Raw genomic sequence first — 15,772 nt, forward strand, 5'->3', positions numbered from 1 at the left:
GGCTCAATTAGTTTACTGATACCTGCAATAGACATTTGTGGCAGCAGGAAAATATTTCTACATAAATTCTGATCATATTAAAAATCAAGTACTCAGATGATAATCTATTTTGATGGACCATTTTTACTAGCCATTGGCAATCGATATCTTCATTTCACATCAATGTGGGATGAAGTAAATCAATGACCTTTAGCTAGTGGAAACAGAGGCAGTCAAGGTCCAATTAATAATATGTGTGGTACATATAATTAAGCAAACTGATGGGTATCTATTCTATGTGAATGAAAACAACCACAAAGCCAAATGTATGTTGCTGCAAGACATCCAAGCTTGAAGCTTTCAAATTAAAGAAATACATACAGTTCTAAAGAGTAAATATTAGGGCAACATAAGCACTGGCAAAAAGTGAATACTAAATAAAGTGATTGGCTCACCTTCTTTCCATGCTGTGCCTAAAAGTGATGATAACATGCACATTCAAACATTTGATTTCATGAATGTATATATATATATATATATATATATATATATATATATATATATATATATATATATATATATATATATATATACACATACATACATATTATGTCATGCATATATACAAACAGATACATCTTATGTCATGCATATGTTATACATACATCTTATGTCTTGCATATGATACACATACATCTCATGTCATGCATATGATACACATAAACCTCTTGTCATGTATATGATACAGATAAACCTCATGTCATTCATATGATACACATATATCTCATGTCATACATACCCACATTGGCCGAATCAGAGATTCGAACCCACGCAGACAGAGTTGAAATGGTTATGATCCATAACGGAGAGCGCTTTAGATCACTCGACCACTCGAGGCCCCCATGTCATATTTATGATACACATAAATCTCATATCATACATATGATACACATACAGTCTCAAGTCATGCATGTAATACACATACATCTGATGTCATACATATGATACACATACATCTCATGTCATGCATATGATACACATAAATCTCATGTCAAGAATATGATACACATACATCTCATGTCATACATATGATACACATACATCTTATGTCATGCATATGATACAAATAAATCTCATGTCAAGAATATGATACACATACACCTCATGTCATACATATGATACACATACATCTCATGTCATACATATGATACACATACATCTCATGTCATACATATGATATACATCTCATATCATACACATGATACACATAAACCTCATGTCATGCATATGATAGACATACATCTCATGTCATGCATGTGATACAAATACATCTCGTGTCATACATATAATACATATACATCTTATGTCATACATATGATACACATACATCTCATGTCATACATGTGATACACATACATCCCATGTCATACATATGATACACATACATCTCATGTCATACATATGATATACATCTCATGTCATACATATGATACACATAAATCTCATGTCATACATATAATACATATACATCTTATGTCATACATATGATACACATACATCTCATGTCATGCATATGATATACATCTCATATCATACATATGATACACATAAATCTCATGTCATACATATGATACACATACATCTCATGTCATACATATGATATACATCTCATATCATACATATGATACACATAAACCTCATGTCATGCATATGATAGACATACATCTCATGTCATGCATGTGATACAAATACATCTCGTGTCATACATATAATACATATACATCTTATGTCATACATATGATACACATACATCTCATGTCATACATGTGATACACATACATCTCATGTCATGCATATGATACACATAAATCTCATGTCAAGAATATGATACACATACATCTCATGTCATACATATGATACACATACATCTCATGTCATGCACTAATACACATACAAAATCAGAAAGTATAAAGATGAAACATCATCATGGTAGGCAGTGGCCTTTGAAAGAAATATAATTTTTTTAACTGGGCAAATTGTTTTTCCAATTTGGGAAATGCTGCAGAATAAGAGAGTCTACAGTAAACAAAATAGCGTGAAGTTGCCTTGGAATCGTCTGTATATTGACACCCTTGAGATCTCTGGTAATGAGAATTCTATATATATGCACAGAATGAAAAACAGCAAAATAAATATAGAAATCATAAATAATTACTGATACAAATTAAATGTGCTGTTTATGAAATCACCTTTTGTAACAAGAAACGTTTTATGGGCAGCTATAAGCCATGTGGAACAGATGGTATTGCAAAACACAGAATACATAATGGTATTAAACCAAAGTACAGTATTTAAATAAATAGACAAATCCCCACAAGTTATCAAAAGTATGATTTGGCTTCTAGTCTAGCAGAAGCATGGCGTAATTCTTTCATGTAGAGCTTGTGCCATCAGATAATCAGCAATTCATCATAGTACCGTATTTACCCATGTATAAGCCCGTTCGCATATAAGCTGACCCCCAAACTGAACAGGTATAAACACCAAAAAGTGTATGACCTGCATATAAGCTGACTTACAACTCCGAGGCATCTCAAGATGCACGAGTTAAGTTCTAAATTTTTTTTCTTTAGGCAAACATATTTTTAAAAAAAGTAATTTATTTAATTTTCTGTTTTCTTATAAAGTTTCAAAAATAATTCTTCAAAAATTATGCTAATAAACTAAAAGCTGAGTTGTAGCTTGCTTTGATGTAAGTGACCTTACACCATAACTGTCAACTTTCATGCCGGAAGGGAAAAAAACTCCACGCCTACCTCCCGATTTCATAATATCTTCTGATTTTTGTAGAGAACTCCTGATTATTACATTGTCTTCGATTTTCATATCTTCTAAACAAGAAAAGTCCTACATGTTCTGTTGTATCACCTGTGAATTATTGTTGTGACCAAATAATTATTTTAGTATAACATATTCACTTCTTGACTAAATAGAATGTTAAGTTTAAACATTATTCACACGAATGATTATTTTTACCTCTACAAAATGCAAAAATAAAAAATAAACCAGAACAAAAAGATAAACCACAACAACAAAATCATCCACAATTAATTTCAATTTCAAGAATGATCACTATGAATGCTGTAACTCCATATGCCATAGCTCCATTGCCATGAACAAAACTTACATGAGTAAAGACCTGACAATTTTATACCTTATATACCAATGTTAAACTGGTATAGTTACCAGTCAAAAGTCTCTCATATCACAAGCCAGTTTCAGGGTTTTAATGATTAAGTGGCCTTTACTGCTGTCGCAAAACGAAAGACAAATTCGCTGACTATCAACATTGGAGACACCGAGACATCAAGCTTTCCACTGTGTGGAAAGTTATGTTTGTTCAGCTAAAACACAAAACTAAAATTGATTGATGTTGATCTTAGTTGATCTCTATGAGAATTTTAGCCTTTATTATTACCACTCTTCGTGAACATGTAAATTAGGATGGTTATGTGCCTTGTACAAATAAACGTGAGTACCATTTTAAGAATATTACCTCAATGTGTAGGATCTCTTATATCATTGAAAACGAGTAACTAGTGAGTGTGTGATTCAATGTAAATGAAGCAGCTATTAAGAATTAGCTGAAATGTTATCTGGAAGAATGCAATTTGGTTGAAACAATGAATAAAGCAAAATCTGCATCTATGTTTGGGAATAAGTAAGGATTTAAGTGATGTTATGCAAGCTTTTCACTGTGTAAGTACTGTACATTATAGTTCAGCATGGTCTCTATGGTAAACCCAACCGGCCCACAAATTATAAAGTCTATATTTACTTTTGTTTAACTTTGTGTTGGAAAAATCTGAAAATATGCACCGTCAACAAAAAGACCTAAAAACTGTTAAGTTTACATATTGGCCAGTGGATAAGCCGATCTCCCTTCCTCCAGGCCTTTAATTATTCCCAAATTATTCAGCTTATACACGAATATATACGGTACTTATATTGTCATGCATAAATAATTATTGTCAATTCATCCATGCAACATGGTAGATGTAGTACAAATAATTATACATCACTCACCTGATTAATCAGTTCAAAGCATGATATGTGCAGGCTTATGGCTGAGTGAAAATACATCTAACTTGCACCAAATGTCAAATTCATACAAACCACAAGCACCCACAAAAAAGAATAAATCATACATGAACACTGAGCAGATTATACCTATGTGTACTGCACTCCAACTAACAGCATCAAATATCCCCAACCCCAAACATTTATACTTGCCGTCATACCCATGCTCAATACATATTGTCAAACTTCACCACATACCGTTTTATGCACTAGAAAAGTTTTGATCTAAATGTCTGTAAAGAGATAGTTATGTTGTCATTACTACTTTCTAAAAAACAAGTCTTACTGTAAGTCATAAAATGTTTGCAAATCTTACACAAATATCTTAAGAGATACTGTAAATCATAAAATGTTTGCAATATCTTACACAAATATCTTAAGAGATCCTGTAAATCATAAAATGTTTGCAAATCTTACACAAATATCTTAAGATATACTTTAAATCATAAAATGTCTGCATATCTTACACAAATACCTTAAGATATACTGTAAATCATAAAATATTTGCAAGTTTGTATTATTTTGGCAGAGGTTACGAAAAGTACAGACAATACTCTGCTGTATACACCTGCACACAACTTGAATCCAACTGCAAACAACAGAGACCCAGATATGTTGTCATACAATGTGATGGTACATCATGGTCTATGTTATTTGTTCTACTTATTATTCCTAACAAACTGCACTGACCCAGATCTATTTGCACATTATACCAAGACAAATCTAGTTTTCTATTGTCTGCAGCTGGATTCAACTTAATGTTAATATATAGGGTACAAAATCTGTGTAACACAGGAGAGTAAATTGTGAAAATTGTATGTTGCTAATAAACTAAGTTGACAGAAATCATGATAATGTAATAAGTAAAACATTATAATTTACACTATTCATTTTACTTCCCAAGAACAGAGATTATATAAAAGAGATTATATGGAGTTCTATGGTCTCACCAGCAAACCGCACAATGATATACATAAACCAATGCTAAATGCCTAGGGAAGCATCTGTTAGTACCACATTTATAAGTCTTTGGTATTATGATCTGGCTTGGGAACGAACCCACAACTTCCTGCATCTGAGGCAGACACTCTAACCACTAGGCCACCAGAGTGGTCCCAGACCAGGCTGAGTCAGCCATGACGTGTCTCTGGGAAAGGGGCACATTTACTACAATTGCTCAGCACAATACAAGTTTTCATGTTTTGATGTGCTATTTAAAGATCAATCAAATAAATCAAATCATTTAATGAATGAATATAGATTCTAATCTGCTGGCAGCAGATCTGGGTCTCTGCATTATTCACACTTGGATTTGCATTACACAATAAAAGACCCCTATTTTGTAAAGTCTGCCTCTTATATAACTGTACAGTAAAATACTTTAACATCAAGCTTAACCAAAGAGGTCCAAGCTGGCTGAGATTGCTCATCTGGTTAAATATTTGCCTAAGAGCCAAATGTCAGAGCAGATATGTACCAGTAGAATCCTTTCTGATGAAATTTCCTGCAGCACTGCTGATTGCATATTTAAACACATGTTGCAAGATTTTTATATTTTATGTACCATCTATATTTGTTGGTGCATTAGCGTAATTTATCCTATGATGCTTTCTATCAGAGCTGGTCAAATTATGTTGGGTTTTTTTCTTCAGAGAAATATTTAAACATTGTTCTATTTAAATTAAAGTTGGCCATATCTGCTAAATAATTAAAACTTTACTTTCAAACATGTCTCTACATTTCAGTATGTTGCAATATTTATGTAGTTATTATTCACAAATTTTCTCCATATAAAATATAATTCTATTCACTTTCAGTTCACTGATAAGGAACCAATGCTAATCATACTGAAAATGATACATAATTCTAGATTTACTTTGGTTGCCATAGAAACCAAAAATTAATGTTAATGTTTGAAAGATTTAAAAGACTTTTTTAAATAATATTGTTGGCAGAATCTTTTATCCAACTAAATACAGCATTCATTTTTCAAAGAAATCAATGTTATAAAGCTGTTTTAAGTAAGAATGTAAAATAATAATTATCATAATGTAAAACAATTATATTGGTCATGCTTTAGAGTGAAGTGAATACTGTTTATGCAATGAAGTCAAACTAATGGAAAGCTAGTTTTCTCATCTGACAATTGTTGAAAGGCAGATGTCTTACAGATTATGTGAAAACATTAGTAAGCAATTACTTTTGCTTGCAAGAATAAATTTGACATATACAAGTATCTCAATACATGTGACAAATGTAATAACTGACATAAAATCCATCTGCAGGTTGCATGGAGCTGCATATTTGAGACGCCTGAAAGCCGTTATTACCAAAAATTAACGTAAATATTTCTCACTGATTATAAATTATAGAGCAATAGTTGTGAGGTTTTCAATGATAGTTATTAATTGCAACCTGCCAAAGTATTTGAAACAAATTAGATTTCTGAGCAACAATCTTAACATATTATAACTTATACATTGTCAAACGATTGAGAAAAATAAAAAATAAAAAGCTTTATCTTTTCATTTTCCTATCTCTGAAACTAGCTCTGTAAAAAGGCAACAAAATGAAACTGACGAGAAAAAAATTAAAAACGAAAAATAAGATTTCCACCAGGTCAAAAGTTCAGCTATTGAACAAAGGTCTTGATTATTCGATTCCCAAGTCACATACATTTCACACTGCTGTTGAAAAAGTTAGTCAATTAAGAAGTGGATCTCGATCTCTCAGTCTCTCTCTTCCATTTCCTTTACAACTTGATTGTTGAGAGAGAGAGAGCGAGAGAGCAAAATAAACTTTATAATGCAATAAGAATATCATGTTTTTTTCTTTATTAAAAAAAAATAAAATTGGATAGGCAAGGAAAGGAATAATTCAGAGACAAAACCTGACACCCTAGAAAAATTATGGTTGGTCCCTTTCCAGACTGCACAGTTATCGCACTCGATGATACATTGTATCACCCAATATAAGAAAAAGTTCTGTATGTGACAGACTTGTTGATAAACTTGGCTACTAGTTTAAACTGGATTTAGTGGAATTTGAAGTTGTTACTGAATGGGATGGTCATGTCATAGCACTTGTATATCAACACGTGTCAGAGCACTTTCATATCAACATGTGGTATATTCATGCAGGAAATTAATTCTCAAATCTGGAAAACTTAGTACCGCTATTTATACCTCTACACTTCCATACAAAGCCCTAACAAACTTTATTACATTTCAGACTATCACATACATATATACGTTAATAAGCGGCAACTGGCTATGAGTCAGCTCTGAGACTGCAACTATCAGCCACCAATGCCCACTGCAGACAACAGACTTTACTGGGAAAATAAGTCTGTTGTAATATTTGTTTTACTGATGTTCTGTTACAACGATATAGAACCGTAATCTATTGGACTATTACATGTGCCATCTCCAAGCTATTATTAGTACACAGTTAATGATTGGCCTACATTGGACATCTGTAGACGTTACTGCTCTGAGCCATAAAAATATGATTTCCGGACACAGAGCTAGGTGATGTTTGACCATGAATATATGGTTCCTGCATACAAAGCGAGGTGACATCATCCATAAATATATTGCTCCCATACTACAAGGGTTAAATACTTTTCTGTATTGAGTATGAAAAAGCCACATTTGATGGTGGATCATCATTTATGTAAGATTGGAGATCTTCAGGCCTGCAATTAAGGTCTCTGCCATATCTGATTGAAATTGAACAATGCCTTTGAGAAATGAAATTAGCAGTTTTAGCCTTACAGGATGGTAAGCTAAAATCTTTAATATAGAATTTAAACTAGGGCATGGATGGCTGGACACATGCAAATAACTAAATGATTGACTATGCATAGCTTCTGCCGAGGCAGGGTGACAAAACTTGTGCAGTATGTGATTTTTTCCACAAAATCTTGCTGACGATGATTATGCTGTCACAAGTGCTAGCTGCCATCCCCCACCAGGAAAGTGATATTTATGTCTTGCTATCTGCTTACAAAACAATTAATGACCTTTGTCTAGGTAACTTTGACATTTTATGAACCTGTTAACCACATACTAACCAATGTGAAGTGTACGAAAATGGGAGGGATGAAAAATTCTAAGTGTCACATTTGGGAATTGAACCAAGTTCATCTGTCTCACAGTCTGGTGCACATACTACAAGACTAAAAGGTCAGGGTTATTAGTAATTGGCCTGGTATGCCTTGACCACTACACTGGCTTACTGGTTTATAAAACTTCCATTTCACCAACACAAAGTTTGATAATTGCTTTATTACATATGTTTAAGATTCAGCTTGTTTCAACACAGAAGAAATACCAATTCAAAGAAGGCAGGATGAAATATAAATGCTTTATAACATAGGAAAAATGCCAATTCAAAGAAGGCATGATGTCATATAAATGCTTTATAACATAGGAGAAATGCCAATTCAAAGGAGGCATGTTGTCATATAAATGCTTTATAACATAGGAGAAATGCCAGTTCAAAGGAGGCATGATGCCATATAAATGCTTTATAACATCAGGACAGTGTTGAACCTCGGCTGAAATTATCAAGGTACTGACACAGTATTTACCAATGTAACTTTTAAGGGGGTATAGTAAAATCTAAGACACACTCAACAAGTTTAATTCAGTCATGAAATAAAATAAAATTTATTTTGAATCCCCCTAAATTAATGACAGTTCAAAACTATTTGTATCTGCCCCAACACAAATTAGTGAAACATAATTATTTGTAGGCTATACAGTTTTCCTTGCTATATGACTGGCAGTCTAAATTACTTTAATAGATTCAATGTTTACTTCATTTTATTCCAGTCAGGACTATGTTGACACTGATTTTTTATCTATTTAAGAGTACGGTATGTTTCGTGTCCAGAAAATATGGAACCAGTGAAAAAATAATAAGATCAACAGGGACATCTACCAGAAGTTTCAAACTACAAATGACAGAAATGCCATGATTTTACAATGTGTATGAGAAAACAATATACTGTGTTGTTGAAAGACACATTTGCAACAAAAATACAGGAATTTCATAAAATCTTGATAAAACAATGCACGATTGTGCAATATCATGAATTACTGCAAATCACATGATTTTGTGTCATCCACTGAAACAAAGGTATCATGGGAATTATGTAATAATATAAAACTTTTCATGAAATCTTTTTGTTCATTTTGCAAGAAAAAAATTCACTTACTGAGAGAGAGCTATCACTGTACAACAATTTTTTACAACAGTGAATGAAAACCAATTTCTGGCAAACATAAAATATATTTGACAACAATTTAACTCAAAGCTTGTTGAACTGTCTATAGAATAAACTAAACATGTGATAGTATTCTAACAAAAAACCACAAGTGGAAGTAATTGCAAGAAAGGTTATAATGGATAAAAAAAACTAATACTTACACTGAGAGCATCAAAGACAGCAAAAGCATCCAACACGCCTTGTTCTTGAAGCAAGGCATCTATCAAACGTTCCCAGTCCAGACCTAAACCACTCTTCAATTCTGTCATTAAGTCCTTAGAAGAGAAAGACAAGTTCATTTTTACCACATTTCTCTCTTGCTAAGAATATGGTTGGTGATGAGAACATCCTGTATTTTTTTTACAAAATGTCTGCCAAAGTTTCATGTAAGAAGATCTTAATATTCAGTAAGTCCAACTATTTACAAGGCCCCAAAGCTTATCATGAAAAATGTACTAATATACATCCCTTCTCCATGAGTCTTACAATCACTTTAGTTTCAATCAGTCAGTCTATCAACCAACCAACCACATCCCTTCTCCATGTGTCTTACAATCACTTTAGTTTCAATTAGTCAGTCTATCAACCAACCAACCACATCCCTTCTCCATGAGTCTTACAATCACTTTAGTTTCAATCAGTCAGTCTATCAACCAACCAACCACATACCTTCTCCATGTGTCTTACAATCACTTTAGTTTCAATCAGTCAGTCTATCAACCAACCAACCACATCCCTTCTCCATGAGTCTTACAATCACTTTAGTTTCAATCAGTCAGTCTATCAACCAACCAACCACATCCCTTCTCCATGTGTCTTACAATCACTTTAGTTTCAATTAGTCAGTCTATCAACCAACCAACCACATCCCTTCTCCATGAGTCTTACAATCACTTTAGTTTCAATCAGTCAGTCCATCAACCAACCAACCACATCCCTTCTCCATGTGTCTTACAATCACTTTAGTTTCAATTAGCCAGTCTATCAACCAACCAACCACATCCCTTCTCCATGTGTCTTACAATCACTTTAGTTTCAATCAGTCAGTCTATCAACCAACCAACAGCATTCCTTCTCCATGTGTCTTACAATCACTTTAGTTTCAATCAGTCAGTCTATCAACCAACCAACCAATCTCAGTTTTCCTACTCTGCAGCTTGATATAAGAATTTGCAGGTCCCTAAACAAGGAATCTGCTGAAATTAAAACAATTAATAAAAAAGAAAAAAATCATTAAAATTAACAACTGCTTAAAATTCTGAATTAACAATTACTCAAAACTCATCAATGAATCTGAAAAAAAAATTGTATAGCTCTATTATTTTATGCTGCACTGCAGTATCATCTGCATTACTCAAATTACATGGTAAAAAAATAAATTTGTTTCTCAAAAAATAATAAAGATTCCCTAAATAATGACAACCATGGTCCATGAAGGAACTGACAATCCATAATTGTAAAGTGTGATTGAAACATTGTGCAAAATATTAAGCTATTTTGCAGAAATTAAACTTAGTTACAGTACATGAAGAACATAGTCCACAGGACCTGATTTTGTAGAAAGCAATTTGTTAGTAAATTTTGTTTCTCCCAAAATACTTATGCAATCACATTAGTGTTAGGAATATAAGCCCTACTACATCCTCCATCCAACCCTCCCAAAGGCAAATATTCATCTTTTCTGTCTACACTATATATAGCCAATGGGCAATAACTCTTGCCCAATTGGCACCCAGTGGTGGTATCAGTTTATGAGGAGTGGGACTTTCTGTAACCAGATGTTCACATTGCAGGGAGAATGGGAGGTAGTAATGTGATCAAGTAAGTATTCTAGGAAAAACATAATTTACTAAGAAATTGGCATTTTCCTTCAGAAACATTCCCTGATCACATTACCATTAGGAGAATAGGTAATAGGCAGAGGGAATGATGAGCATCCAACCTATACCACAGGTAACCTCTGAGGGGAGAATATTGATTTCCAGTTTTAACCCACTCTCCTAATTAGGGGCAATACAACTAGAGTTGATGTGCTTTATGTCTGGAAGGAAGAAATAATGAGATCTTCTTTACCATGTAAAATTTGGTGAATCCAGCAAAAGCTGTAAAGTGACGTGCTCATCTGGAGGTTGTGAAAATGTCAACTGATGCCTTATTTCATGAGTAGAGATCTTCATGAGAAGACTCTGTTCTAGTGATATGCTGGGAGAAAGGCTCACAGACATTGCTCTTATCTAATAAGAAAAGATATTCATGAGGCAATTTTGTTCTAGTGGTATGTCAGATATGTCATGTATTACGCACTTTAACCTCAATTAAAGGGCTTGAGGGGTTATGTCCCATTTCCATGGTTTGACTGGGACAAAGGCATCTTTGAGCTCCACAAACTGGCTCAGACTGCATCAGATAAAGTCTGAGCACACATACCAGATCCTGTTTGAAATCCTCTTGAGTCGTGTTAAAACAGAAGAGAAATTGCATGATAACTTTTGATTGTCCATTGATGATGACCAATTCAACCAAACTTGGGTGCATTATAAACACTGCCAAGCCATTTGATCAAAACTGACGATAGGCTGGGTCAACAGGGATGGCATATAATTCACTGTACATGCTGAAGCAAACACTATCAGGAAACAGATATTGTATGAAAGGAGCTTCAGTAAGGTATTGGCTAAGGGCTCAAAATTGTTTGAATTCGTAAAGTCAGTGCCCATGAAAGATTCCACTCAGAAAAAAAAAACGTGAGTGATTTAGGCCTACCCACATCAAAGTAGGACAATAAGTCAGAGAGATCTCTGTTATGACCAAGATCCTTCCTACCATTATGACAGAATGTCTTTGTTAACATTCTCCCTGCCATGATAATGGAATGTGCCCTTAATAGTAATTGCAGCCAATTTTTTTCTCCACAAACAGGAACAGAAAAAAAATTAGCTACTTGTAAGATAACTGCACTCAATGAGCCAACTGATTTTAAGTTTGCACCAGTCCCTGAAAATATGCCACTTCTCTTCATAACCATTAAATTGGAGGGCCTACTAGCTCATGTAATTCTTTCTTTGATTAAAGGTTTGATTTGTTTCTGCTACAAGTTCTCCAGTCAAGAGTAAAGCATGAAGGAGAAGAAGGTTTGGGCAATCATGGAACATGTGGGTTCAAGGCTGATTGAGAAGATTAAGCCTGGCCAGGATCTTCCCAGATAGATCTATTGCTAAATCAAGAAGATCATTGATCAAGGATTTCTCCCAGTGGAAAGAGGCAATGTGAAGCTTTCTGCACTCCTGTCCCCCCAATTTTGTATATCTTGGAACTAAGATCGTTGAGGGTTAGAAAAGGGCCATAGACCCTCTCAACTAAAAGAAAGAGCATTGACAGACCAAACCTCAGGATCCTGTACTGAAAAAATGTAGGTGGACAGTGATTCCATCTAACTGTAAAAATATAAATCATTGGATATGCCCATACCTGACAAATCTAATGAAATACCAACACATGGAGGGTCCACTCTGTAAGGAGAATCTGTTCCCTCCCTGAGTCTGCTAGTATCTGATCTGAATGTTGATGTTGTGTTGTGAGCACCAATGACAGAATGTCCTGACCAGAATGTAGAGGTGGGGTAATTTGGTACCACTTAGTTTTAGAAGGTATATCACCACAACCAAGCTGTCTGACATGATGAGCTCCATCTTCTTCTGATGATGGTCACTCCAGAGATGAAAGGCTTTGATGATAGCTTTCATCTCCAAGAGATTGATGCGGAGACCTGTGTCCTCCATACCCCTCTGGCTCTTGACATTGTTGAAGTCAAGTAACAGAAGGTTTGCTTAACCACAGGTGTTTGCATTGTACACACAGTACACATGTGGGTGCAGCTGTCCAAGAGGTATTTATGTCATGAGCCAACCTTGCTTACATTACTGATCCAGGAATAATACTATCTCACTCGTTATACTGATTTTGTAACCAAGCAGTAATGGAAGAAGAATGACCTTAAGATAGCAAGGTCATCTACAAAGAGTGCATTTAGAGGAAACCCAGCAGAATAAGATATGCTGCTGCATTGAACAATCCAAGGGATTGCAGGGACTCCCTGATTTTTATCTATTTTGTGTTGGAAATGGAATCTGTGAGGATGAGGATTTTGGACTACATGAAAGTGGAGACGAGGTACCTGGTTGTGGTGGGGAAGAAAATCCATACCCAAACGGATGAACTGACAGAATGGACAAAGATAGGACTTCCCAATTGATCAGAAAACCTAGATAAAGTGAAAGGGAAATGAAATTGTTCTTTCCTTTGATTAGAATGGAACTGATCATATGTTTCTGAAGGATGTCGTCCAATATGCCACCACTGATGAAGTCATACAGAAAATACAATACAGCGTAGTAGTTTCATAATGGCCCAAGGAATTATGTTCAAACTGGGAGAGAGAGAGCATAAAACTGATAACAATTTTCTCAGTATGAAAACCACAGGAATTTCTGTAAGGATGGATGGATGGGAAAGTGAAAATATGTGTCTGTCTTATCAAGACAGATTGTAAATTTGATGGCTCAAATGGAAAGGCAGACTGATCCTGATGTTTCCATCTTGAATGCCACTGGCTATCCTAACAAAAATGGTTTGGAGGAAAAATTTGGTGAATGTGGATTCTGAATAATCTCCACTGCCTGCTTCCCTATGAGCGTCCATATCTCTTGCTACAAAACTGTGTCCTTTACCAAGTCCAAGAATACTTCCATCAGAAATGGAGAGGATGAAAGGGAAGATGGTTGGCAAAATAAGAATCAAAGCACCTCTGAGTCTAACCACCCACTTGCTTGGCAGAAAGAGATCGATCTAACTATGTTATAAAAACAAACAAGAATCACACTACTGAATAGTTGTCTGCAGGCAGTTGGGGACATCTTGATATGACTGCCTCCAAACCTGATTAGCAGATTGTCTTCATGCATAGGATTGAGATCAAGATGGCTTTTGAGCTGAACAGACAATGATCCCATATCTCCTTCTCTCCTGTCATCACATCATTGAGGGTGAACTGAAGATGATGTATAAGGCAATGGTTCTTGTACGGAAATATGGAGGGACAGTTCTTGGGTTGCCTGCTTCCACAAATCTTCTATCATCCCACTGAACACAGAAAGAAGGGATGATTTCCTCTTGGTCAAAAAGAACCGAGTCCTTGTCCCTTGTGTGCTGGTGTAGAAAACATGGTGGTGCACATTCAACACCCCATAAACTTACTGACACCTTAAAGTTAATCTCAGTCTGATCTGTTGTGGTATGTGAGATTGTACTATCATCAGGTTTATTCAAACCATCAGTGAGTGGGTTGTCCTAGATGGGATCAAGATCAATATCCATATGCTAAATTCCCAGAGGCCTAGACAAAGCATGATTATCATTTATAACATAGTCACAGTACTGTCCAAGTGGGAAAGCCTTGAGTAAATGGCTAGCCATATCTATGGAATGTAGTCATCAAATTGGTATAGATGGATTGTCAAAAACAAAACTGAGGTGTGGCTGGACAGTATGACTCAAGATCTGATGGTTGGATGATAAGGTCAATAGGCAAGACAGCATCAAAACTGAGGAATGGCTAGATGGAACGACTCAATCATATCATTTATAAGCCCCATGTGCCCAGACTTACAGATCCAATTTCCATGCTTGGAAATGATGGGTCACTTATGCCACCAGGGCTGAATAGAATTGGGTGGAAACTCCCTTAAAGTGTCAAAATTCTCACCTAAAATTGATTAAGATGGAAGGACATTTATAAACCAGATGTGCTCAGATTTACAGGCCCCAAAGTTATCAGAGACACCTGATATACCAGAGGTGATAAATACGAACTTCAACACATTCTAATACAATGTAGCCTTGTACAGCCATGCGGTCAGAGAATGCAGAAACTAAGTTTGCATAGGTGGAAAAAAAATCACATAATTAAAGTCAAAATTAAAATGATAATGTCTACCACCTGCAGAATAATCTTTAACACATCTGAAAATAACAAGAACCTCAATCAAACGAAAACAGCACAAATATCCACTTGATTTCATGAGGCAAAGTGAATATGTCTTGTCAGTTCACAAGCGAAAGCTTAAACTGACATCACTTGCAGGTGGCAAGAGGAAGTATTGCCTCTGTCTATATATTATAGACAGAAAGATACATTTTTATTTTTGGGAGGGCTGGATTCTGGAGGTAGCAGGGCTTATATTCCTAATATCTGATTGGAGGATATATCCAATGGTGAATCCAATTTCCATTAATAGATAAATACAAATCTACAACTAAGTATAAAAACCCAAAATGATTATTTGCATGCAGACTAGTGAATGTTTTCTTTAAAAATATTAA

At 34.9% G+C, this 15,772-nt stretch overlaps 1 protein-coding gene across 1 annotated transcript in view; it reads right to left on the reverse strand.

The window, feature by feature from the left end:
• The window catches only part of LOC149808504 (annexin A6-like), a 227,558-nt gene that overhangs the window by 130,422 nt on the left and 81,364 nt on the right, over positions 1-15,772 (reverse strand). Inside the window, exons 10-11 of the mRNA XM_089978253.1 lie at positions 9,556-9,669; positions 435-452 (exon numbers count right to left, since the gene is read on the reverse strand). Coding sequence (XP_089834379.1) covers positions 435-452; positions 9,556-9,669 — 132 coding nt within the window. The remainder of the gene's footprint in view (positions 1-434; positions 453-9,555; positions 9,670-15,772) is intronic.

Source organism: Sinohyriopsis cumingii, chromosome 1, assembly GCF_028554795.1.
Source record: "Sinohyriopsis cumingii isolate HCF-2022 chromosome 1, ASM2855479v2, whole genome shotgun sequence".
NCBI lineage: Eukaryota > Metazoa > Mollusca > Bivalvia > Unionida > Unionidae > Sinohyriopsis > Sinohyriopsis cumingii.